The 13,916-nt window shown below is 41.9% G+C and overlaps 1 protein-coding gene across 4 annotated transcripts in view; it reads right to left on the bottom strand.

The window, feature by feature from the left end:
* Window positions 1-3,668: 3,668 nt before the first annotated feature.
* The window catches only part of LOC115147771 (GTPase IMAP family member 4), a 13,963-nt gene continuing 3,715 nt past the window's right edge, over window positions 3,669-13,916 (bottom strand). For 3 of the 4 annotated variants that reach the window (XM_029690066.1, XM_029690067.1, XM_029690065.1), the window contains exon 4: window positions 12,352-13,628. In XM_029690066.1, coding sequence (XP_029545926.1) covers window positions 12,556-13,628 — 1,073 coding nt within the window. In that variant the 3' untranslated portion in view covers window positions 12,352-12,555. Of the gene's footprint in view, window positions 4,407-12,351; window positions 13,629-13,916 lie in introns of those variants that run through there. The other variant, XM_029690068.1, reaches the window with a different exon arrangement.

Here is a 13,916-nt window from a genome sequence, read left to right as displayed (position 1 = left end):
CCTTTCTCAAATATAAAGTCCCTTTGTGAACTGTTTCTAAGATCTGTGGTTCGTCATGTAGGTTGAGAGGGATGTATCTTGGCTATTAAAGATCTTTGTACTTTTGTGTAGTCACTTTTCAATGGTTCATTAGAGAGAGCGCATCATTGAAAGTCAAGTGCTTTTGCAAAACTCTTATTAATGATGTAGTTTAAGTATAACTCTGACTGATGTGTGAAGTTTGTACCTCTCCTCATTTGGTAATGCAGAAATTAGCCACCACACCCTCAAAACAGCCTCAAGGGTATGGACTCTACAAGGGGCCTAAAGCATTCCACAGGGATGCTGGCCCATGTTGACTCCACTGCTTCCCACAGTTGTGTCAAGTTGGCTGGATGTCCTTTGGGTGGTGGACCATTCTTGATACCACAGGAAAGTGTTGAGCGTGAAGAACCCAGCAGTGTTGCCGTTCTTGACACAAACCAGCAACCCTGGCACCTACTGCCATATCCCATTCAAAGGCACTTAGATCTTTTGTCTGGCCCATTCACCCTCTGAATGGCACACATACACAATCCATGTCTCAATTGTCTCAAGGCTTAAAAATCCTTCTTTAACCTGTCTCCTCCCCTTCATCTACACTGATTGAAGTGGATTTAACAAGTGACATCAAAAAGGGATCATAGCTTTCACCTGGATTCATCTGGTCAGTCTGTCATGGAAAGAGCAGGTGTTCTTAATGTTTTGTACACTCAGTGTATAAATCCCTGTAGAGTCTATTGGCGCACTGGTGCATCAATCTAAGTCCCATAATTAAAAAAATCCCCCCCAAAATCCCCATCATAATCAGTTTAAGCTGAAGATATGTTTTTTTTTGTATAAGTGTTTTGGGCAATGCATGTGTTTCAATCCACCGCATCTCCCTTCTGCATCTGCAATGTTTATTTATTTATTTATTTACTTCACCTTTATTTAACCAGGTAGGCAAGTTGAGAACAAGTTCTCATTTACAATTGCGACCTGGCCAAGATAAAGCAAAGCACTTTGACAACATACAAAAACACAGAGTTACACATGGAGTAAAACAACATACAATCAATGATACAGTAGAAAAAAAATAAGACTATATACAATGTGAGCAAATGATGTGAGATAAGGGAGGTAAAGGCAAAAAGGCCATGGTGGCAAAGTAAATAAAGTATAGCAAGTAAAACACTGGAATGGTAGATTTGTAATTTGAAGAAAGTTCAAAGTTAAAATATAAATAATATGGTGCAAAGGAGCAAAATAAATAAAATAAATAAATACAGTAGGGGAAGAGGTAGTAGTTTGGGCTAAATTATAGATGAGCTATGTACAGGTGCAGTGATCTGGGAGCTGCTCTGATAGCTGGTGCTTAAAGCTAGTGAGGGAGATAAGTGTTTCCAGTTTCAGAGATTTTTGTAGTTCGTTCCAGTCATTGGCAGCAGAGAACTGCAAGGAGAGACGACCAAAGGAGGAGTTGGCTTTAGGGGTGACCAGAGAGATATACCTGCTGTAGCGCATGCTATGGGTGGGTGCTGCTATGGTGACCAGTGAGCGGAGATAAGGGGGGGACTTTACCTAGCAGGGTCTTGTAGATGACCTGGAGCCAATGTGTTTGGCGACGATTATGAAGCGAAGGCCAGCCAACGAGAGCGTACAGGTCGCAGTGATGGGTAGTATATGGGGCTTTGGTGACAAAACAGATGGCACTGTGATAGACTGCATCCAGCTTGTTGAGTAGGGTATTGGAGGCTATTTTGTAAATGACATCGCCGAGGTCGAGGATTGGTAGAATGGTCAGTTTTACGAGGGTATGTTTGGCAGCATGAGTGAAGGATGCTTTGTTGCGAAATAGGAAGCCAATTCTAGATTTAACTTTGGATTGGAGATGATTGATGTGAGTCTGGAAGGAGAGTTTACAGTCTAACCAGACACCTAGGTATTTGTAGTTGTCCACAAATTCTAAGTCAGAACCGTCCAGAGAAGTGATGCTGGACAGGCGGGCAAGTGCAGGCAGCGATCGGTTGAAGAGCATGCATTTAGTTTTACTTGTGTTTAGGAGCAGTTGGAGACCACGGAAGGAGAGTTGTATGGCATTGAAGCTTGTCTGGAGGGTTGTTAACACAGTGTCCAAAGAAGGGCCAGAAGTATACAGAATGGTGTCGTCTGCGTAGAGGTGGATCAGAGATTCACCAGCAGCAAGAGCGACATCATCAGTGTAAGGTGGCCGAGCTACAGCAGTGTTTGTCAGACCATGAGACATCCCGATAATCGGTCTTATCACGAAAACGTCTGTAGCATAGGAACGGTTTGGCCTACAAACTCTATAGAAAGATGAGACTCTCTTTGTTGTCCGTTTTGCTCTACAACCCCCACAAGCCCCACAGGACTCATCTGAAGTTGATACCATCGATGTGCAATCTTCTGTTTGTAGGGAGGGTAGAGGGAAAGGATATTATAGGAATTTTGGTATTTATATAACATTTCACATAGAATAACAATTCTTCTGAGAATACACCCCAATACCACACTATGTGTACATTCAGAGGGTAGCTGGTCTCTGTATTACAGTTCTACTGAGTATTCATACCACTGACAGACTATTATGAGCTGTTCTGACTGCAACTAAGCATTTATATAAGGTCATTTAGATGTTATACATGGTCATACCTAGTTATAACTACTTATAACCATAGGCATAATGTAACGCCGTCGTATGGAGTAGACCAAGGTGCAGCGGGTTGAGTGCTCATTTTAAACTTTTATTAGAACACTTAATAACAAAACAAGAAAAAAAACGAACGAACGCACAGTATTGCAGGCTAAACACAGCAGTGCAAAAACAACTTCCCACAAAACCCATTAGAAAAACATCACTCTATATAGGACCTTCAATCAGAGGCTACAAGGAACAGCTGCCTCCAATTGAAGGTCCATCAAATAACCCTAAACATAGAACTAAAAAGACTAGACCAGAACATAGAAATATACTAACATAGAACATAACCAAAAACCCCGGAACAATCTAAACAAACACCCCTCTACCTAAACACATAGCCCAACAAACCCCGAAACACTCTAAACAAATACCCCCTGCCACGTCCTGACCAAACTACAATAACAAATAACCCCTTATACTGGTCAGGACGTGACACATAAGGTACACAAGGTTTTCCTTGTGTACCTTATTTTGATCAGAACAAGTTGGTTGACAAAGTCATGGAGGTTTTTAACAATTGAACAACTGAATATCTCTGGCACCTTCCTGGATTTATGGCTGATGTAAGATTACATTTTCAACCCTGTTTTAGTCAACCGTGTTACTTTATTTGGCACGTAACAGGCACTTTGAATGTTAAAATTAGGTGAAATATAAAGTCGTTTTTTTTTATCCCAAGTTGCACTTCTCAAAAGGCGCCAAATTGGTAGAACTACACAGTTACAGTATCAAGTCATGAAGATTGAATGAATGATTTGATTTTATTTGACAAATGTAAAATACATTTAATGTTTCCTTAGCCGAGTAGAAACATGTATATAAAAAAATCATAGACGATTAAAAACACAATTGTCTGACAAAATGTCCATATTTCCATGTACATTAGAAGTTTTCCTCTTTAACCCTTTTTGAATCACAAATAGATTAATTCAATGACCCCAAAAAGTTTGATCTGATTTTTTTATTCATAATCGCCTACAGTATACATGTTATTATTTATCACCTAATGTGTTTATAAATTCATCAAGGACCATGCTTAACATGAATATTGTAAGTATTGTACTAGTTTCTGAAGATGTGTACAGTAGCTCATTTCCATCTGTGGTACTACTGTTTTTTACCGTATTATCTTCTTTACCGAAATGGCAATAGCTGCTGTACCACATGCAGCTCCCCCAGCCAACAGAATTGGTCCTGCTACCACAGCCGCTGGGACTACAGCAAGTACTGTAGTCCCAGCTACTACTGCCCCAACAGCTGCTGCTGAAGTTAAACCTATTGCAATATTTTCTCTTTTCCGTCTCCTCCTCTCCTCCTCCATCTCCTGTTTCTTTCTCTCCTCCTCCTCTCTCAATTTCCTCTGGACCTCCTGGTACATCTCATTGGTGTAGTGCTCTCCTCCGTTCATCTCCACCATCTCATCTATCTTCTTCAGCAGGTCTTTGACCTGAAGACGGTCATCCTTCTGATCATTATTGAGACAATGGTACCTTTCCAAACAACTTTTGATCAGTTCCTGAAGTGCAACACAAGGATTCAGACACTCCTCAACTGTTTTCCCCTTCAACTGATCTTTACCAGTGAACAGAATGATGGTGTACTTTGAGGCTTCTTCTCCAAAGTTCTCCTGGATCCATTTCACAGTGTTCCTCTCCTCCTCTGTGAACCTCCCCAGTCTGATCACCAGCAGGAAGGCGTGGGGTCCTGGGACTGACATTTCTATACACCTGACTATTTCACTTTTCATCTCTTCTTCAGACATTGTAGTATCAAATAGTCCTGGGGTATCGATAACATCAATCTTACTCCCATCCACCACTCCTCTCTGTTTCTCACACTCTGCAGTTACAGACACAAGGGAGGCCTCTTCTGTAAAGGCATCTTTCCACAGGATTGTGTTTCCTGTTGCACTCTTCCCTGCTCCAGTCTTCCCCAGCAAAACTATCCTCAGATCAGCTGGCTGCTCTGAATCTGTGGAAATACAAACTGTAATGTAGTTTCATTTGTTAGTTACTAAGTTAATTCAATTAGATTCACAGGGACCACAGGAACCATATTCAGCTAACAGCAGCAGTGAAGACTCGCTATTGCATCACTAGTTTTATTTGTCCAATACTGTTATCTTACCTGTATGGTTGTCATTCTCCACGGGATAGGTTGACGAAACACCTATGGGTCTGGTTCTTTCACGTAGGTATAATCCATCTACAGAACCTGAAATTAAAATGTTTTGTCCTAATAGCTTTGCAACATTGATTCAAGGATTACATAGTACACTCTGAAATATGTATTATTAATGAGAGAATAATATGATCTGGGTTTTTATACATTGGTTGGCTTGGTGACGCTGTGCATATACTGTTTGCTCTAGTATAAAAAAAAGGTTAACCGGAATTGAGGTTTATTAATTATCTGATCATCTTTCTGACCATAAGGGAATGGAGCCATACTCACCGAAGTCTGATGTCTCTGCCTCCTTTAGTAAAGGAACTGTATTGACATAAAACAATACATGTATAATTGTATAACAGTTTTTCTTATTTATTGGACTATATAACCATATGAACCTGTTATTAAGTACTATATACTATATAACCATATGAAGCTGTTATTAAGTACTATATAACCATATGAAGCTGTTATTAAGTACTATATAACCATATGAACCTGTTATTAAGTACTATATAACCATATGAACCTGTTATTAAGTACTATATAACCATATGAAGCTGTTATTAAGTACTATATAACCATATGAAGCTGTTATTAAGTACTATATAACCATATGAACCTGTTATTAAGTACTATATAACCATATGAAGCTGTTATTAAGTACTATATAACCATATGAAGCTGTTATTAAGTACTATATAACCATATGAACCTGTTATTAAGTACTATATAACCATATGAAGCTGTTATTAAGTACTATATAACCATATGAACCTGTTATTAAGTACTCACCACGTTCATCTGCCATGCTGGTTTTTCTATCTCACGTTTGAAGAATTAAGTTTATCCCACGAAAGGTACTTCAGCTCTCTTCTCCACCTCACAGATGTCCAGGTGAAGTTGAATGCTTCACTCTCTTGCCTTTAAGAAGGGGGATTGTGTTGTGGGAGGTACATGTAGGTTTCTTCCCAAATAGCACCCTGTTCACTTTCTAGTGAACTATAATAAAGGGAATATGATGCCATTTGTGACACATCCCACATAAGTCGATGTCTTTTCTTTTTTCTCTTTAGATACAAATCTGGACTTTTACCGGAGCTGTATGGAATGTATTTTGCTGTTGTTTTGAAGACAACATGTCTAAGCATGTTTCCTAACAGGGAAAGAGAAACTGTAGATACCTGACATGATGATAATAGATTAAAACAGTCCTGAGATCATTCAGGTCAGGCTCACTAACATGGTGACTATAGTATTACAGTGCATTCATAAAGTATTCAGACCCCTTGACATTTTCCACATTTTGTTATGTTACAGCTTTACAGCACTCTAACAATCAGGTTTTATGGTAGAGTGGCCTTGAGATGTTTCTACAACTTGATAGGAGTCAAGTTGGTAAATTCAATTGATTGGACATGATATGGAAAGGCACACACATGTCTGTATAAGCGTTGACAGTGCATGTCAGAGCAAAAACCAAGCCATGAGGTCGAAGGAATTGTCTGTAGCGCTCCGAGACAGGATTGTGTCGAGGAACAAATCTGGGGAAGGATACCAAAACATTTCTGCAGCATTGAAGGTCCCCAAGAACACAGTGGCCTCCAAAAAAATTCTAAAAACCTGTTTTTGCTTTATCATTATGGGTTATAGTGTGTAGATTGATGAAGGGAAATAAAACAATTTAATCCATTTTAGAATAAGGCTGTAACGTAAAACAAAATGTGTAGGGGTCTGAATACTTTCCAATGCACTGTATATTTGTCCTATTTAACTCTTGTAGTGTGTGGTAGTGTGTAGTAGTGTGTATTTGTGGGAATTGAAATGTGTTTGTTGCATATCCCAACTCCACCTGAGACGTCTGATGAGACTGGGGTCAAAGCCATGGTCAGCAAATTATCTGGCTTTCCTGAAGGAATTGGGGTTTAGTGCCTTGCTCACAAGCACGGTGAAAGTTTCTTCACCTTGTCAGCTCCGGGATTCGAACCAGCGACCTATCGGTTACTGAACCAAAGCTCTGACCTCAGGTAGCAGTACAGAACTACGGCCTGGATTCAATCCAAGGTGTGTTATAGAGCAGTGCACTAGACAGAAGATAATGGGTCTGTGAGGAAATTTCCCCATTCACGAAAGATCACATTAATGATGAATGCAGAGATCGGCTCAAGCATAAATTACCTAAAAGATGCATTGTCAGCTGTCTAGTGAGCTGCTCTACAATGTGTCAAATCAAATTGTATTTGTCACATACACATGGTAAACAGATGTTAATGCGAGTGTAGCGAAATGCTTGTGCTTCTAGTTCCGACAGTGCAGTAATCTCCAACAAGTAATCTAACACATTCACAACAACTACCTTATACACACAAATGTAAAGGAATGAATAAGAATATGTACATATAAATATATGGATGAGCGATGGCCGTGCGGCATAGGCAAGATACAATAGATGGTATGAAATACAGTTTATACTGTACATATGAGATGAGTAATGTAGGAGATGTAAACATTATTCAAGTGGCATTATTTAAAGTGACTAGTAATACCTTTAGTAAATCAATTTATTAAAGTGGCTAGTGATTTGGGTCTGTATGTTGGCAGCAGCCTCTCAATGTTAGTGATGGCTGTTTAACAGTCTGATGGCCTTGAGATAGAAGCTGTTTTTCAGTCTCTTGGTCCCAGCTTTGATGTACCTGTACTGACCTTGCCTTCTGGATGAAAGCGGGGTGAACGGGCAGTGGCTTGGGTGGTTGTTGTCCTTGACGATCTTGTGACATCGGGTGCTGTAGGTGTCCTGGAGGGCAGGTAGTTTGTCCCCGGTGATGCTTTGTACCCTCTGGAGAGCCTTGCGGTTGAGGGCGGTGCAGTTGCCGTACCAGGCCGTACCAGGCAGTGATACAGCCTGACAGGATGCTCTCGATTGTGCATTTGTAAAAGTTTGTGAGGGTTTTAGGTGACAAGCCAATTTTCTTCAGCCTCCTGAGGTTGAAGAGGCGCTGTTGCGCCTTCTTCACCACACTGTCTGTGTGGGTGGACCATTTCAGTTTGTCCATGATGTGTACGCCGAGGGACTTACAACTTTCCACCTTCTCCACTACTGTCCTGTGCATGTGGATAGGGGGGTGCTCCCTCTGCTGTTTCCTGAAGTCCACGATCATCTCCTTTGATTTGTTGACGTTGAGTGAGAGGTTGTTTCCTGACACCACACTCCGAGTGCCCTCACCTCCTCCCTATAGGCTGTCTCGTTGTTATTGGTAATCAAGCCCACTACTGTTGCGTCGTCTGCAAACTTGATGATTGAGTTAGAGGCGTGCATGGCCACACAGTCATGGGTGAACAGGGAGTACAGAAGGGGGCTGAGAATGCACAGGAACCATATTCAGCTAACAGCAACAGTGAAGGATAGCTATTTCATCGCTAGTTTTATTTGTCCAACACAACTGTTATCTTACCTGCAGGGCTGTCATTCTCCACGGAATAGGCTGATGAAACACCTATGGGTGTGGATCTTTCACCTGGGTATAATAATCCATCTACAGAACCTGAAATTAAATGTTTTGTCCTAATATCTTTAACATTGATTCAAGGATTACATAGTATACTCTGAAATATGTATTATTTAGAATAATGTGATGTGGATTTCTGTACTTTGGTTGGCTTTGTGACGCTGTTTCCACTAGTATAAAAAAGGTTAACAATTCGCTGTTTGACAACAGAGGGAATTGGGGTTTATTAATTCTCGGACCATCTTTCTGACCATGAAGGAATTGAGCCATACTCACCGAAGTCTGTCGTCTCTTTTTGCTCAAGTAAAGGAACTATAGTGGATATAAAACAATACATTCATGTATAATTGTATATCAGGTTCAGATTGATATATATACAGTTTTTCTCATTTAACGGAACTCTTCTAAATGTTTTCATAAATCACATCACATGTTATATATGTTATAAAGCTGTTATTAAACACTCACTACGCTCACCTGCCATGATGGTTTTATCTCACGTTCGAGGACTGAAATTCACGAAAGGTACTTCAGCTCTCTTCTCCACCTCACAGATGTCCAGGTGAAGTTGAATGCTTCACTCTCTTGCCTTTAAGAAGGAGGATTGTGTTGTGGGAGGTACATGTGGGTTTCTTCCCAAATGGCACCCTATTCCCTTTATAATTCACTAGGGCCCTGGTCAAAAGTACTGCACAATAAAGGGATTTTTTTTTATGTAACTACGCAAGTCAGTTAAGAACAAATTCTTACTTACAATGACGGCCTAGGAACAGTGGGTTAACTGTCTTTTTCAGGGGCAGAACGACAGTTCTTTACCTGGTCAGTTCAGGGATTCGATCTTGCAACCTTTCTGTTACTGGCCCAACGCTCTAACCACTAGGCTCTAACCACTAGGCTCTAACCACTAGGCTACCTGCAGCCCCTCTAACCACTAGGCTCTAACCACTAGGCTCTAACCACTAGGCTCTAACCACTAGGCTCTAACCACTAGGCTACCTGCAGCCCCTCTAACCACTAGGCTCTAACCACTAGGCTCTAACCACTAGGCTCTAACCACTAGGCTCTAACCACTAGGCTCTAACCACTAGGCTACCTGCAGCCCCTCTAACCACTAGGCTCTAACCACTAGGCTCTAACCACTAGGCTCTAACCACTAGGCTACCTGCAGCCCCTCTAACCACTAGGCTCTAACCACTAGGCTACCTGCAGCCCCTCTAACCACTAGGCTCTAACCACTAGGCTCTAACCACTAGGCTCTAACCACTAGGCTCTAACCACTAGGCTCTAACCACTAGGCTACCTGCAGCCCCTCTAACCACTAGGCTCTAACCACTAGGCTCTAACCACTAGGCTCTAACCACTAGGCTACCTGCAGCCCCGTACCAGTTGATGTGCCATTAGTGACACATCCCACTGTCTTTCCTTCTGTCTCTTTAGCTACCTATCTGGACTTTTACCGGAGCTGTATGGAATGTATTTTGCTGTTGTTTTGAAGACATGTCTAAGCATGTTTCCTAACAGGGAAAGAGAAACTGTAGATACCTGACATGATAATAGATTAAAACAGTCCTGAGATTATTCAGGTCAGGCTCACTAGCATGGTGACTATAGTATGATATTTGTCCTATTTAACTCTTGTAGTGTGTAGTGTGTACTTGAGGGAATTGGAATGTGTTTGTTGCATATCCCAACTCCCCCTGAGACATCTTTGGAGAGTGGGGTCAAAGCCATGGTCAGACATTGTTCTGGCTGACCAATGAATCCCAGCCTGTGTGTGTCTATGCAGTATTAGATTGGATCCCAGCCTATGTGTGTCTATACAGTATTGAATTGGATCCCAGCCTGTGTGTGTCTATACAGTATTGGATTGGATCCCAGCCTATGTGTGTCTATACAGTATTGAATTGGATCCCAGCCTGTGTGTGTCTATACAGTATTGGATTGGATCCCAGCCTATGTGTGTCTATACAGTATTGAATTGGATCCCAGCCTGTGTGTGTCTATACAGTATTGAACTGGATCCCAGCCTATGTGTGTCTATACAGTATTGAATTGGATCCCAGCCTGTGTGTGTCTATACAGTATTGGATTGAATCCCAGCCTATGTGTGTCTATACAGTTGACCATCATTTGTTATTTTGATAGTGGAGTCTCTTCTAGGTCTAAAGTACAGTTGTGTTCTAATATAATGGAACCCTTTGACTTTACAATGGGAGTGTAACAATGGAGTAGAACCTTTTGTTTTCTCTTTTCTAAACTGGTTGAATGGCTACAGTATGTTTACTCTGTAACTAGGCTGGCTGATACTATCTCAAAGTTCTCCTGACTTCAGTCTTGAAAGGCTATTTTAATGTTGTCGATACGATGACAAAGCAAATTTCTCTCTCACTCGCTCTCTCACTCACTCTCTCAAATGTGAAATAAATCTGTTGTAAAGATTTTGTTCTTTGAAAGAAATGTGAGGAAAGGATTTTCTGGATTTCACTTTGTTTAAATCTGGGGAACTCATACATGCAACAATTAGTTAACACTAACGACTAAAGGTTGTCCATCAAATTTCCATCAAAGATTGATAAATCATGAAACATTATACAGCACACACACTGCACAAAATACAGATAATGAAATTGATAGATGTAACGGTTGTCTTCATAAATGGACCAAGGCGCAGCAGGTATGTGAATACTCATGGTTTTTTTATTACCAAAAAAGAGTAAAGCATCCACTTGAAAAAACAATAAAGGGGACAACAGTAACAGTTTTACAGGCTATAAACGCAGTGCAAAAACAACCACCCACAAACCCCAGTGACAAACATACTCCTACATATATGACTCCCAATCAGGAACAACGATCCCCAGCTGTTCCTGATCAGGAGTCACAAGACACACAGAACATTCAAAACACACCCACAAGACTGCCACGTCCTGACCCCCAAACTACTACAACAGCTCCATCTGCTGGTCAGGACGTGACAATAGACTTCTATAATTATACAATATATAATCCCTCTATATCCCTTTCAGTAGGTATACGATACAAAATCCCTCTTTGTAATTTTTTAAGTAATGTTCTTTTCCCAAGAACAGCAGAAATAAAGTAATGAAGTACAGCAGAAATATAGTAATGAAGTACAGTAGAAATACAAAAATGAATTACAGTAGAAATACAGTAATGAGGTACAGTAGAAATACAATAATGAGGTACAGTAGAAATACAGTAATGAAGTACAGTATGAATACAGTTGTGACGTACAGTACATTAAAACATTACTCCCTGTGCTAATCATGTGGTGTTTAACACTAACTGACACTAGAGGGAGAACACAGACCAGGGAGGGAGGGTAGAGAGAGGCTAGAGGGAGAACACAGACCAGGGAGGGAGAGTAGAGAGAGGCTAGAGGGAGAACACAGACCAGGGAGGGAGGGTAGAGAGAGACTAGAGGGAGAACACAGACCAGGGAGGGAGGGTAGAGAGAGACTAGAGGGAGAACACAGACCAGGGAGGGAGGGTAGAGAGAGACTAGAGGGAGAACACAGACCAGGGAGGGAGGGTAGAGAGAGGCTAGAGGGAGAACACAGACCAGGGAGGGAAGGTAGAGAGAGACTAGAGGGAGAACACAGACCAGGGAGGGAGGGTAGAGAGAGACTAGAGGGAGAACACAGACCAGGGAGGGAGGGTAGAGAGAGGCTAGAGGGAGAACACAGACCAGGGAGGGAGGGTAGAGAGAGGCTAGAGGGAGAACACAGACCAGGGAGGGAGGGTAGAGAGACTAGAGGGAGAACACAGACCAGGGAGGGAGGGTAGAGAGAGACTAGAGGGAGAACACAGATCAGGGAAGAAGGGTAGATACATCAATATTGTAGATATCCAGAAACCTAGAATGTCTTTACCCATTCTAACTTATTATCTGTCTCTGAGTTGATGAAACACGATTTCAGATATTTCTGTCTGTTTGTTTTTGTTGAATTATAAATGTCATCCTACAGTATGTTATTATCCCTGAGCCTTTGAATAATAACATGGTAAATAGCTGATCCTATTAGAAAGTGATGAACAATCCCTGATGATTGTCATTGTACAGTATTAATCTACTGCTACTACTTGACATTAAGATGAGGAAGAGAGTGGTACTTCACACTGCCTCCTCTTCCTCATTTAATCAGAATCGTCTAAATGTTCAGCTACTTCATTTGCAAGTACAGCAGCTCCAACTGGAATTGCTAATGGTCCTGCTACCACCGCTGTGAAAACAGTTGCTAACAATCCCAAAAAGCCATTTGACGACGACTTCCTCGTCCTCTGCTGTCTCATCCTCTGCTGTCTCATCCTCTCCTCCTCTCTCGCCTTCGCTACCTGTTTTCTGATCTCCTCCTCCTGTTTCTTCTTCTCCTCCTTTCTCTTCTCCTCCTCCTGTCTCTTCCTCTCCTCCTCTCTTGCCTTCTCTACCCATTTTCTGATCTCCTCCTCCTGTTTCTTCTTCTCCTCCTGTCTCTTCCTCTCCTCCTCTCTTGCCTTCGCTACCTGTTTTCTGATCTCCTCCTCCTGTTTCCTCTTCTCCTCCTCCTCTCTCTCCTTCTCCTCCTGTCTCTTCCTCTCCTCCTCTTCTTTGATCTTCCTCTGGATCTCCTGGTACATCTCATTGGTGTAGTGTTGTCCTCCATTCTTCATCACCATCTCATCTATCTTCTTCAGCAGCTCTGGGACCTGAGTGTAGTCATTCTTGTTTTTATTATTGAAGACATGATTTCTGCCCTTAAAGACCTTGACGAGTTTCATAAGCTCCTCACTCTCACTTAGAAACTCCACCACTGATTTGTCCTCCAGCTGGTCTCCACCGGTGAACAGAATGATGGTGTACTTTGAGGCTTCTTCTCCAAAGTTCTCCTGGATCCACTTCACAGTGTTCCTCTCCTCCTCTGTGAACCTCCCCAGTCTGATCACCAGCAGGAAGGCGTGGGGTCCTGGGACTGACATGTAGATGGCCTTTTCTATTTCACTTTTCATCTCTTCTTTAGACATTGTTGTGTCATAGAGCCCCGGGGTGTCGATGACATCAGTCTTCCTCCCATCCACCACTCCTCTCTGTTTCTCACAGTGATCAGTGACAGACTCAGGGGAGAGGCCTTCTCTAAACACCTTTCTCCCCAGGATGGTGTTTCCTGTTGCACTCTTCCCTGCTCCAGTCTTCCCTACTAAAACTATCCTGAGGTCAGAGGGCTGCTCTGAATCTGTGAAAACAGACAAGAAGTGCTTGAGTTGATAGTGATTGTCTTGATGAAAACCTAATGAAATGTGTGTGTGTGTGTGTGTCAGACTCTAACCGTGCAGAGCACATGCCCCTTTGTCCTTCCAGTCTCTAAAGCACCCTTTTGGGTGGTGGTATAATTTCCCCCATAATATTGTTGTTGTACTTGTTGAGACCCCACTGCTAGCAAGTTGTCGTCAAGTTCACCCCCCCCCACCCCGTCCGCTGGTTGCGCCTGTTTCCCAGTCTGACCTGTAAAGAGACGCACAGC

This window comes from Salmo trutta, chromosome 14, assembly GCF_901001165.1.
Source record: "Salmo trutta chromosome 14, fSalTru1.1, whole genome shotgun sequence".
Classification (NCBI taxonomy): domain Eukaryota; kingdom Metazoa; phylum Chordata; class Actinopteri; order Salmoniformes; family Salmonidae; genus Salmo; species Salmo trutta.
The sequence above is the reverse complement of the archived record's forward strand: the minus strand, read 5'-3'. Positions and strand labels throughout refer to the sequence as shown.